At 53.5% G+C, this 12,938-nt stretch overlaps 1 protein-coding gene across 1 annotated transcript in view; it reads left to right on the forward strand.

Moving 5' to 3' along the window:
• The window catches only part of SLC28A1 (solute carrier family 28 member 1), a 49,750-nt gene that overhangs the window by 23,553 nt on the left and 13,259 nt on the right, over nucleotides 1-12,938 (forward strand). The window contains 3 exon segments of the mRNA XM_039216413.1: nucleotides 4,673-4,753; nucleotides 6,727-6,807; nucleotides 10,738-10,863. Coding sequence (XP_039072344.1) covers nucleotides 4,673-4,753; nucleotides 6,727-6,807; nucleotides 10,738-10,863 — 288 coding nt within the window.

A 12,938-nucleotide genomic window follows, 5' to 3' on the forward strand; every position in this document is an offset into this window, starting at 1 on the left:
TTTGTGTATGTTAATTTTGTATCTTGCAACTTGACTGATTCGCTTGTTTGTGAATAGTTGTTTGGTGGAGACTTTAGGGTTTTTCTTTTTTTCTTTTTTTTCTTTTAATGTTTTATTTACTTCTGAGAGAGAGAGACAGAGTGAGCAGGGGAGTGTCAGAGAGAGGGGGAGACACAGAATCCTAAAACAGGCTCCAGGCTCTGAGCTGTCAGCACAGAGCCCGACGCGGGGCTCGAACCCACGAACCGTGAGGTCATGACCTGAGCCGAAGTCGGACGCTTAACCGACTGAGCCACCCGGGCGCCCCAGGGTTTTTCTATATATGGTACCATGTCATCTGCAAATAGTGACAGTTTTACTTCTTCCTTTTCAACTTGGATAACTTTTATTTCTTTCTGTCTTGGCTGATTGCTCTGGCTAGGACTTCCAAAACCCTGTTGGATAGAAGTGGTGAGAGAGGACACCTTATCTTGTTCCTGATCTTAGAGGAAAAGCTTTTAGCCTTTCACCATTGAGGGGGATGTCAGCTGTGGGTTTGTCATATGTGGCCCTTATTATGTTGAGGTACATTCCTTCTACATCCACTTTGCTGAGAGCTTTTATCGTGAACGGATGTTGAATTTTTGTCAAATGCTTTTCCTGCATTGGTTTAGGTCATCAGGCATATTATCCTTTGTTTTGTTAATGTTTTGTATCGTGTTGACTGACTTGCAGATATTGAACCATCCCTGCTTCCCTAGGATAAATCCCAAATGATGATGGTGTATGATCCTTTTAAAGTGTTTATTTTTTAAAATTTTGTTTTAATCTTTTTATTCATTTCCCGAGAGAGAGAGCGTGAGCAGGGGAAGAGCAGAGAGAGGGAAACACAGAATCCGAAGCAGGCTCCAGGCTCTGAGCTGTCAGTATAGAGCCTGACATGGGGCTCAAACCCATAAGCTGTGAGATCATGAGCTGAAGTTGGATGCTTAACTGACTGAGCCATTTATTTTTGAGAGAGAGAGAGAGCAGGGGAGGGGCAGAGGAGGGGACAGAGGGTCTGAAGCGGGCTCTCTGCTGACAGCACAGAGCCTGACGTGGGGCTCAAACTCACAGACCACAAGATCATGACTTGAGCTGAAGTCAGACACTTAACTGGCTGAGCCCCCAGGCACCCTGATGATCTTTTTAAAACATTGTTGGCCGCCTTTGGATTTTGCAGTTTGGGATTTTTGTGGGATTTCGTGGGGCTGGCGACAGGGCCCTCCCTGTCCGCGGTGCTTATGCCTTTGGAGCTTGGAGTGTGAGGGTGCGTCATCGGGTTATCCAAAGCCCTGGCTCAGCTTCCTCCGGGAAAAGGAGGCATCAGGGCCATGTCCTCAGTGGGTCTGGTCCTGCCTTCGAACCCTGTTTCCTGAGGGGCTCGAACATTTACTCCGAGCGTCTGGTCTAAGCTCTAGACCGCCGGTTCTCAGAGCGTGGCCCCCGGCCAGCAGCACTGGCAGCATCTGGAAATGCAGTCCCGAGTCTCAGGCCCACCCACATCTGCTGAATCTGGACTCTGGATGTGGGGCTTGAAATTGGCATTTCTAGCCACCTGTTGCATGATGCTAGTGGTCCAGGGACCACACTTTGAGAACCACTGGCCTCCACAAGCTGGAAGCTCCTTCCTTCAGTTGCAGCGGGCGCTGGCAGCAGGATTGGCCAGCTCTGGGCCACACCGGGTGGCGGTGAGGACTTGGACACGGCTGCCACACCCTGGAAGCCCTCGCGCCCGGAGGAGAGCCTCTCCTGAGGCAGAGAAATGAGGCTTCCAGGACGCGCACCAGGGCAGACCTCCTCGGGCCCGCGGCAGGGCCTCAGCAGCCAGGAAGCGCTCTGTCTTTGCAGGCGTGTGACCTTGGGCGGGTGACCGGCCTCTCACAGTCTCGGCGTCCCCACTGGTGGAGCGGATTTACAACTACCTCCGCTGCTTTGAGGGTGGATGAGTGGCCGCACGTTGGGCACCGCACCTGCCACATAGTGGGACCACGTGTGGACGCGTAATAGGACTCGGTGGCACTTCCGTCCCCCTGACTGTGGCAGCACCATCTTCAGCTGCCCGTCCTGTCTTCTGCCTCCTCACACGCTACAGGCCCCACAGTTGTCTCCCAGGCCGGGAGATCAGGTGGGCCCCAGGGGCCTTATCTGGGATGAAATGTGCCACCTTAGAAAATTGGAGGCCACCTCTCTTCTCTTCCATTTAGCCCCCCTCCCAAGAGAGTCGCTGCTTCATGCAACATACAGCTTCCCTTCCGCCAAAGGCCCGCGTCTCACGGGCAGAAAGTGTCCCCGGGCTGCTGCCGGGAGAGGTCCCGGTGCCGCAGCGAGGTCCCGCCCAGCCGGGCTCTCTCCTCTCTGGTCTGAGCCATGTCCACGGCACTGCCAGTCCCTCTCATGACGAATTGAACAAGCCGTCTAGACAGTACGTGACTGTCTCTGCGTCTACCTGCAAGGGAGGGCGGATGATGTCAGCACCCGCGGGTGGGGGTGTGCCCGGCCCTGGGCGGCCAGCGCGTTCACCGTTGACGGGTGACAGCCCCACTGCGAGGCAGCCGAGGGCGGCTAGTCCGGCCTCTGGCCGGGCTGCCTGGGGGCCAAGCCTCTGTCTCCTGCAGGGCCTCTTCCGCGATCCTGACTCATTTTGAACTAGAGCCTGAATGTGATTACACAAGACTCTCCTTATTGGAAACAAAAACAACTCTCCCCTCACCCCTCACCTCTCCCGAGGGCACCTCTCCTTCCTGCACGGCAGGAAGCTTCTCGAAACAGCTGCCTGTACTTGGCTGTCTCCACCGCGACCCCTGAATTGCTAGGTGCCAAAAGTCCGCCTCACTCTTCACCTTTCTGGAATTCTCTGCGGCGTCTGGCACAGCTGACCGACCATCCCTCTTGATCAGCTGTCCTCGGTTTCCAACACATGCCTCGCCCGGAGGTCCTCCAACCTCTCTTTTTCGTCCCGGTCCCCTCCCTGCGCCCCTTCTTCTCCCCTCCCCCCTCTCACACTGACCCCAGGGCCCTGTCCTCTGTCCTCACTGCTCTTCTCGCTCAGGGACGTTTCCTCGGCGAATGGTGTCTGTCCCATGGCCTCACTCTACACCTCTGTGCAGACACGTCCCAAAACAGGCCTGGCCCAGCCTCCCCTCTGTACCCCTGACCCTTCGAATCCCGCAGCCCACCCAGCACGCCCCGCCCCACCCCGCCCCTGCTCCACAGGCACCTCAGACCCAGCAAGTTCCAAACCCTGCTGATGGGCTGCCCCAGACCTCCCCTCTGCCCAGGCTCCCCTCCCTTGAGAAGAGACCACCCATCGCAGAAAATTATAGGAGCAGATGAGAAGCGGGAAATACAGAAAGAAGAACCCGTATTTCTGCAGTCCCGGCGCACAGCATCATCTATGCTTTTAATATTCTAGTTTCCCTGCTTAACATTTTAGCCTAAGGATGTGCCTGCCATTACCAATTCTCTGCAACTTATTTTTTAAATGTTTACTTATTCTGAGAGAGAGAGACAGAGCCAACAGGGGAGAGGCAGAGCGAGAACCCTAAGCAGGCTCCATACCGTCAGCGCAGAGCCCGACACAGGGCTTGATCTCATGAACTGTGAGATCATGACCTGAGCGGAAATCGAGAGCCAGTCGCTCAGCTGACTGAGGCCCCAGGCGCCCTTCTGCACAGCTGACGTGAGAGCTGTTAGGAACAGAGAACACCTCCCGACCGCGCAGGGGATGGAGTGGGAAGTAAGCCTCCCTCCCACACCACCCGGCAGTCACCTACCCCTCCCCGAGCAGCTGCCTTCCCTGCATGTCCTTTTGCGGACACCCCGGCCCACACAGGCCCACACACACCACCATCCCCACCCTTCCCTGCACGCAGGGCAGCACCCTGTTTATGCCTCCTCTTTTCTCACTTGGAAATCACTCCGTACGGCCCACGGAAGGCTCCTCGGCCTGTTTCCAGACTTTCCACGCGCTGCTGCATGGTCACCCCGCGCTTAGGAACCTGTCCTCCGCCGAGAGACATCTGGGTCGTGGGCCAGCCTCGCTGAGATAAATCAGACGGCAGTGCAGAGGTGTGGGGCCGGGGGCTGGGGCCCTGGCAAGGTTTGAAGGAAGCGTTGGCGAGGCCTGGGTTGGGCAGAGACAGGCGGTGACGCGGCGAGGGACCGGCTGCCGGGCCGCGCGAGTCTGGCTCTGAGCTCATCATCCCGAGTGGAAGTGCTGTACTGGACAGACGACGAGCCTGCCACTCGGGCCCAAGGCACCCGGGTCCACGCGGGCCAGGGGCTGCGCTCAGGAAGCGGGGCGCACACTGTGCAAGGCGCTGGGCCCTGAGCCAGCTCCTCTAACCCTCGCGCCAACCTGAGAAACAGGCACTGGTCCCCACTGTACAGACAGGAGGTGACGGAAGTGGGGGCCCTGAGTCCTACTTCTCTGCAGCGCAGGCCTCGTCTGTGGGGGAGGGGAGCGGGGGGAGACAGAGGACAGAAGTATCTCCAGAGAGGCCCCGTATGTGACCTCAAGCACCGAAGTCAGCCCTTCCTCCTGGGCCCTGACAGGTCTCTGAGTGGCAGGGCCTCGGGCAAAGTGGGCTGTCTGGGGTGTCCTGGGCCACCGTCTGCCTCTGACCCCGGGGCCTATGCTTGTCTCTGGCAGGTTCTGCCCATCGTTATTTTCTTCAGCTGTGTCATGTCCGTCCTCTACTACGTGGGCCTCATGCAGTGGGTGATCCAGAAGGTGAGTTCCCAGTGCCATGGCCTGGGCTCCCCCAAGGCTGCCTACTCACGGGGCTCGTGCTCTCCCAGAATGCCTTGCTCCCAGAACCCAACCCTCCCCCTCCCACCCCCCCACCAACTATCCTTCTCTGAGGGCCTGGACCTTCCCAGAATTCTGCTCCCAGAGTCTACACCCAGAATCCCCTGCTCTCAAGGTCTGTACCTTCCCAGAATCCTCTGTCCCAGAGTCTACACCCTCCCCGAATCCCCTGCCCCCAGGGTCTATACCCTCCCAGAATCTCCTGCTCCCAGAGTCTACACCCAGAATCCCCTGCTCCCAAGGTCTGTACCTTCCCAGAATCCTCTGCTCCCAGAGTCTACACCCTCCCAGAATCCCCTGCCCCCAGGGTCTATACCCTCCCAGAGTCTCCTGCTCCTAGAGTCTACACCCAGAATCCCCTGCTCCCAAGGTCTGTACCTTCCCAGAATCCTCTGCTCCCAAAGTCTACAACCTCCACGAATCCCCTGTTCTCAGGGTCTGTACCTCCCACTCAGAGTCGTCTACTGTTAGCCAAACATCTTTCACAGAGTCTTGTCTCTTGTCATGACACTAAGGAGAAATGGCATCAAACCCAATGTGCTCTTTGTGGGGGAGGAGTTTGCAGAATTGAGGCTGCTTTGAGATGAAACGTCAGGGAAAGAAATAATTTATACCAAAAAGAGCTTGAGAGACTGGAGCAGTGGGCCACACTGGCCAGACCTAGCTGGTGTAAGTGTCGAGCCCTGGGCTTATGTTCATAAAACGTGTCACACAAAACCAAGAGGCAGGAGACAGCACCCGGACCCGGCAATGAGGGTGAGTCAGGTTTTAGGTGACTGAGCTCAGAATACACCAGTGCCGGCAGGGGGCTGCCAGCTACGCAAAACCCTGTGGTTCTGGTGAGAGTGCGCACGGCCCGGTCGGCGCAGCGGGAGGGAGGCGGTCCTCTCTCCACGTCTGGAGGACGCCCAGCCAAGGGGCTGTGAGCACCCAAGGGTCAGGGGAACGGTGACAGTGCTCTCCGCAGGATGGCTGAAGGAAGTAGGGAGGGTGAGCCTGGAAAAGAGAGGGCGAGGGTGGAGGAGGGTAGGGGGTAGGAGAGCCGGCTCCAAATACATATAGAAGAAAGGTTAGGGAGGGGGCAGCCGAGAGGTTCCTGCAGAGCGGAGAAATTCAAGGGAAGCTGACTTCATCTTGATTGAAAGGAAGAACTTTCTTATACAGTGTTTTCTTTTTTTTTAATTTTTAAAAATGTTTTATTTATTCCTGAGAGAGAGAGACGGGGAGAGACAGCATGAGCAGGGGAGGGTCAGAAAGAGAGGGAGACACCGAATCTGAAACAGGCTCCAGGCTCTGAGCTGTCAGCACAGAGCCGACGCGGGGCTCAAACCCACAAATCGTGAGATCATGACCTGAGCCGAAGTCGGGCGCTTAACTGACTGAGCCACCCAGGCGCCCCGTACAGTGTTTTCCAAAAGCCTTTTCCACAAAACTCCAGCTCCATGGTGGGTTAACACACATCACTGGGTAAAGGGATCCCATGGTCAAATACTTTTGTAAAGGTGGACTAGACAAATGTAAGTAAGTTTTCGTACAGGACTTCTCAGAGCCTTTACTAAGCAGATGTATCCGGTACCCTCCAAGATGTGTGTGTACGGCGATTCGCAAATATATTCATCCAAGGAATCCTTTTGTATGGATTCAGCTTTTTAAAAGTGCTGCTCTAGTTATTCCCATAATTAGAATATGGCTCAGGTGGGCCGGGTGGCCTCGGGAAGCGAGAGCCCCCATCAGTGGAGGTGGGAAAGGAGAAACGGAGGTGAGCGTTGCTCTGCTGGGCTGGGACTTGGAAGGAAGACTTACCGGGTACTTCCACCCAACCCCACCCCACCCCCAACTCTCTCCAACTCTGGGGTTTGCTGATGTCTGTCCACAAAGAGTGCTCTGCCTCCTAGATCAGCTGGCTGATGCAGGCCACCATGGGCACGGCCGCCACGGAGACCCTGAGTGTGGCTGGAAACATCTTCGTGAGCCAGGTAGGCCCCGCGGCCTCCCGCGCCAGCGCTCCCCGGCAGCAGTCACAAGGCGGGCGGGTGTCCCGGGTCCCCGCAGCTCCCATTCAGTCAGCAGAAGGGACGTGCTCGGAACTTTTCCCAAGGTCACCAAAGGCTGCTGTCCCAGGGGACGCTCCCTTTGGGGATGCACTCCTTGCCTGGGGCGGGCCCGGGGGGATGGCCTCTGTCCGGCACCTCCTACCCCCCTAGGCCTCGAGGGTCTTCATCCACTTAGAGACTCACAAAACCCACAGATGGTGTTCACCTTTCTCCACGTAGAAACAGGCTCAGGGGTGGGAACAGCTTGCCAGGACCCCACAGCATAAATCATGCTTAGAATCCAGGTTTCCTCTTTCCTGGTCAGGGATCCTTACATGAAATCATTTTATCTCCCTTCCCCCCCTCCCGCCCCGCCCCCGCCCCTGCCCCCATCCTCCGACAGCCTCCCTCTTTCTGAAATGTATTTTCCGAAGTAAATGTGACTCTGAAGGCACCCGTCAGTCCTGAGCTCCTTTTCGTGAGGCCCGGCACTCGTGGGGGTGAGACCCCAGAGCCCGTTCCAAGGTCCAAGCCCATCTGACCCACCCTGGAGTCACCGAGAGACATGCCTGCCATAGCATGCGTGTTTCACCAGGCAGTTCAGGACACTAGAGCATAGTTGCATCCTTTAGGGTACAGTATGTGTGCTGATATCAAAGGGTTTTTGGTTTTTTTTTAATTTTTTAATGTTTTTTATTTATTTCTGAGAGAGAGAGAGAGAGAGAGCATGAGCAGGGGAAGGTCAGAGAGGGAGACACAGAATCTGAAGCAGGCTCCAGGCTCTGAGCTGTCAGCACAGAGCCGGACGCGGGGCTCAAACCCACGGACTGTGAGATCATGACCTGAGCCGAAGTCGGACGCTTAACCGACTGAGCCACCCAGGCGCCCCTCCAAAGGTTTTTTTTTTAAACCAATTAAGATGGTGTGCTCTCTGATAAGTTGTCTCAAATCCCTTACGATGTTTAAGATGAGACAAAGGAGAAAGAAATACCGAAATACAAAAGCATTTATTTATTTATTAATATGATTTATTGTCAAATTGGTTTCCACACAACACCCAGTGCTCACCCCAACAAGTGCCCTCCTCCATGCCCATCACCCCCTTCCCCTCCCCCCACCCCCCATCAGTCTTCAGTTTGTTCTCTGTATTTAAGAGTCTCTTACGGTTTGCCTCCCTCCCTCTCTGTTTGAAACTATTTTTCCCCTTCCCCTCCCCCATGGTCTTCCGTTAAGTTTCTCAAGGTCCACATATGAGTGACGACATATGATATCTGTCTCTCTGACTTATTTGACTCAGCATCATACCCTCCAGTTCCATCCATGTTGCTGCAAATTGCAAGATTTCATTCTTTCTCATCGCCAAGTAGTATTCCAGTGTAGCCACATCTTCCTTCTCCATTCATCAGTTGATGGACATTTAGGCTCCTTCCGTAAAAGCATTTATGTAAATGAAATGTGGCAGATGTACTCCATGGTTTTTTGCTGTGAAAATACAAATTTTAGGTAAATGGGATCCCAGGCTCCTTAGCGGAACTGACTTTGAGCAAGATGATGGGCACGTTGACCTAGACTCTTGGGTCTTTGCCTTGTTTTCCCCAAGGGGAGGGGATGAAGAGAACTTTGAGGATTGTCGGCATCATTCAGCCTCCATGTTGGCAGCCTGGGCCCTCTCGGCGCAGGGGGGTGGGGGAGGGGTCCTGTTGCTTAAATGTTGCTTAAATGCTTTATGTGTCACCCAGACCCTGCTCTGCAGTCCTGACCTTGCCCCAAGCTCCAGTCCGGGCCACCCCACTGCCGCCTTGACCTTCTATTTGAGTCCCTAAGGGGCATCTCAAATCCATCACACCAAGTCCGAGCAGGTGGCACCCTGATTCCCTCCCGCACGCTTCTAAGTCTTTCCCTTCTCGGGAAATGGTGCCGTCATCTTCCACAAAGTCGTTCAAACAAAACTCAGGAATCTTCCTTCCTTCCTCTGCTTCCCGTGCTCTTGGCTGCCTCTGGCCCCCTCGCCCCGTCCCAGCCCTGCCCCCCTCCCCCCTGCCCTTCTCCATTACCACGAGCCACCCTAGTCTCCCCCTGGCCGCTGAATCTCCTCCCTCTCTCCCTGCTTTTGTTCCCGCCTCTACCATCGGCCCTTCATGCTGGCGCCAGAGTGATCCTTTAAAACCACAAATCAAATCAGGGAGTCTGGGGGGCTCGGGGCTAAGCGTCTGACTTCAGCTCAGGTCATGATCTCACGGTTTATGAGTTCAAGCCCTGAGCCGGGCTCTGTGCTGACAGCTCTGAGCCTGGACCTGCTTCAGATTCTGTGTCTCCCTCCCTCTCTGCTCCTCCCCCTCCTCAAGCTTTGTGTCTCTCTCAAAAAAATTTTTTTTTCTTTTTTTTTTTAATTTTTTTTTTATTTCTAGAAGAGAGAGAGAGAGAGAGAGACAGCATGAGCAGGGGAGGGTCAGAGAGAGGGGGAGTCACAGACTGAAACAGGCTCCAGGCTCCGAGCTGGCAGTCAGCACAGAGCCCGACGCGGGGCCAGAACCCACGAACTGCGAGATCATGACCTAAGTGAAAGTCGGACGCTTAACCGACTAAGCCACCCAGGCGCCCCTCTCTCAAAAATTATTTAATAAACATTAAAAAAATCTTTTTTAAATAAAAACAAACCAGATCAGGGCACCTGGGTGGCTCAGTTGGTTAAACAGCCAACTCTTGATTGTGGCTTAGGTCTTGATCTCAGGGTCCCTGAGCTCAAGCCCCTGTGTTGGGCCCCATACTGGGTGTGGAGCCTCCTTAAAAATAAAAAACCCAAACCAGATCCGGTCACTCCTACGTAGCCAAGTCCACTCCTTAGCCCAGCTTCCCCCTCCTCCATGCGGAGCCCCGCCCCACACTCCCTGTGGGGCAGGCAGGGTGGTCCGCTCTCAAGTCCTCAGAACTGCCAACGTCAAATCTGCCCCAGGACCTTTAGTGCTCACTCTGCCTGCAGCGCTACCAAACCCAACAGCTGGCACCTGCGCTCTCAACTCCAAAGTCACCTCCTTGGAAAGGCCTTTGTTTATTATTCAGTTTTAAATATCCCCCAACCACTAGGCATCCACCCCCCCAGCCCCCATGTATCTCCATAGGTTTTAGCAACATCTAAGATACGCTGTTTATCCACTTGGTTCCTCGTTGATCAGTGTCTTTCCTTTACTCACCCTCCTCCGTTGCACCCAGGAAAAAACTCCTTGAGGGCAGGGACTTTGTGTCCCCCATCCCTATTCTATAGAACAGTCTGGAACATAGTAAGAGCTCAGTAACTATTTTTTTAAGTTTATTTCTTTATTTTGAGAGGGAGAGACAGAGACAAAGAGCGTGTCATGAGCAAGGCAGGGACAGAGAGAGAGAGAAAGAGAGAGAATCCCAAGCAGGCCCCACACTGTCGGTGCAGAGCCCAATACTGGGCTCAATTTTATGAATCGTGAGATCATGACTGGAGCTGAAAACAAGAGTCAGATGCTTAACCGACGGAGCCCCCCAGGTCCCCTCTTTGAGCCTCTCTAATTCCCTGCTTGCTCTCCTGGAAAATGGGATGAGCACTTGTTTCTGAGAAGGTCATGAGTGGTGAACGTGAGGTGCTTAGTGAGGCCAGGACATACTAGGCACTCGACATGGGACCATCATCAGGCCGAGAGGAAGGCCTGGGGTCTTCCCATAGGGCCGGGCCAATGCCCAGGCTCAGGGAGGCCCAGCCAAGTACAGACCATGGTCCTGACGCCATCTTGCTATCCCTACCCCGGGCCCTCCGGCACTCACCATGACGTGCCCACCCCCAGGGTGCTGCGGGGCATCCTGGTGCCCGGGCCGGCTCTGCTGCTCTGTAACCGTTCCTGTTTGCAGACTGAGGCTCCTCTACTGATCCGGCCCTACTTGGCAGACATGACTCGCTCTGAAATCCACGCCGTCATGACCGGAGGCTACGCCACCATCGCGGGCAGTCTGCTGGGCGCCTATATCTCCTTTGGGGTATGTACACCCCTCCCTTTGTTTGCTGAAAACCTCTAGAACCTGAAACCCTCCTTTGTGGGAACCCCACACAGCTCCTGTCCAGAGCAGTCTAGAGTCTTCTCCCGTGGGTCTGTGTCCAGGACGAAACAGGAGAGGCTACACCTTGCTGAGGCGGGCCGGGTGGGCTGGACTATTCAGCTTCTCATGTGGCCGGTGGGGGGGAGGGTCCCTGGTGCGGCACCTGCCGACCCCCTCTCATGTTCCAGGCACAGTGCTAGTATCTGAACATCCCCATTTTACAGATGAGAAAATTGAGGCTCAGAGAATAAGTGAGATGCCCAAGCCAGGATCTGAACTCACATCTGTCTGACTCTGAGACTTATACACACTGTCCCTCTCCGGGGCTGTCCCTGGAGATGTGTCCTCTCCTGCCCTCCTCCTCCCCACCCCCTTCCCGGGTACGGGTCCTCCCTCTGCTCCGAAATTATTGCTTGTGCAGCTTTGAATGCAGTACGTTTCTAGGTCCAATTCCAATGGTGTGACTCAAGCCTTGACACCAATCCCAATACTGTGTAGTAAGCAGAGTGAGTCTTCAAATGTGCCCCCTACAGACTTGCTGGTAATATGCTCTGCATTTGTTAAACACTCTGTAGTTATTTGTGCTTTCACATGTAAATATTTTTTTAAAAATTTTTAACGTTTATTTTTAAGAGCGAGAAGGAGAGAGCAAGCGCAAGTGGGGGAGGAGTAGAGAGAGAGGGGGCACAGGATCCAAACCTGGCTCCAGGCTCTGAGCTGTCAGCTGAGCCTGAAGCGGGGCTCAAACTCACAAACCATGACATCACAACCTGAGCCGAAGTCAGATGCCCAACCAGCTGAGCCACCCAGGTGCCCCAAGCGAATCTTTTTTTTTTTTTTTAAGTTTTACTTTAATTTATTTATTTTTGAGAGAGACAGAGGCAGCAGTAGTAGAAGGGTGGCAGGGAGAGAGGGAGAGGGAGAGACTCCCAAGCAGGCTCCGTCCGCACTGTCAGAACAGCGGGGCTCAAACTCACGAAACTATGAGATCATGACCTGGCCCAGAACCACGAGTGGGAAGCTTAACCGACTCAGCCACCCAGGTGCCCCTCACATGCAAATCTTTAAAGATCTTAATTTTTCCCTTAATTATCAAAGAAATGCTTGCTACTTACAGAAGTGAAGAAAGTGAAAAGAGAACTTCTTCAAACCCATTTCTCATGGGGAACTGCTTTTACTAGATAAACTAGATTAGAATAGCCGTTCTCTAATGGGAACTTGTTAGAAATGCAAATTCTTGGGCACCAGCCCAGACCTGCTAAATCAGAAACACTGGGGAAGGGGCCTCATATCCTGTATTACAACAAGCCTTCAAGATGGCTCTGATGCTCAATTTGAGAGCCACTGGTTTAAAATATATTATTCCAGATCTTTCTGTGTAGTCATTTAAGTATATATATACCTGAACACACATCTTGCCGCCTTTTCTTTTTTTTTTTTTTACTAAAAATTGGGTAATTCTAACTGCTTTTCTGCAGCTTGCCTTTTTCTTGCAAAATTCTGAGCATGACATGAAATCCAGAAGTATAAAGGAAAAGTTTGACAGAGCTACTGATGAAAAGAAAATGCCTGCATGATGGAAGTTAAGGTTTTTTAAAAAAAAGTTTAAATGATGGATCAGGCAAAAACAGTTCATAAATCGTAAGAAGATATTCCAGCTCACTGAAAGTCAAAATAAAACAATCATAACTTAATGTTTCTTTTAGAAGATGCAATATTTCACATGCCTCTAAAAGACTATGGGACACTTTTGATGGGAGCATAATTTGCTGTAACCTTTTGGGAGAACATCTATCAGTCAGTTTAAAAATATTCTTTCTCAGGGCGCGTGGTGGCTCAGTTGGTTAAGCGTCTGACTCCAGGTCAGGTCATGATCTCACGTCTGTGGGTTTGAGCCCTACATCTGGCTCTGTGCTGACAGCTCAGAGCCCGGAGCCTGCTTCGGATTCTGTGCCTCCCTCTCTCTCTGTCCCTCCCCTGCTTGTGCTCTGTCTCTCTGTGTCTCAAAATAAATA

This window comes from Hyaena hyaena, unplaced genomic scaffold, assembly GCF_003009895.1.
Source record: "Hyaena hyaena isolate Hyena2069 unplaced genomic scaffold, ASM300989v1 scaffold_13, whole genome shotgun sequence".
NCBI classification, from domain to species: domain Eukaryota; kingdom Metazoa; phylum Chordata; class Mammalia; order Carnivora; family Hyaenidae; genus Hyaena; species Hyaena hyaena.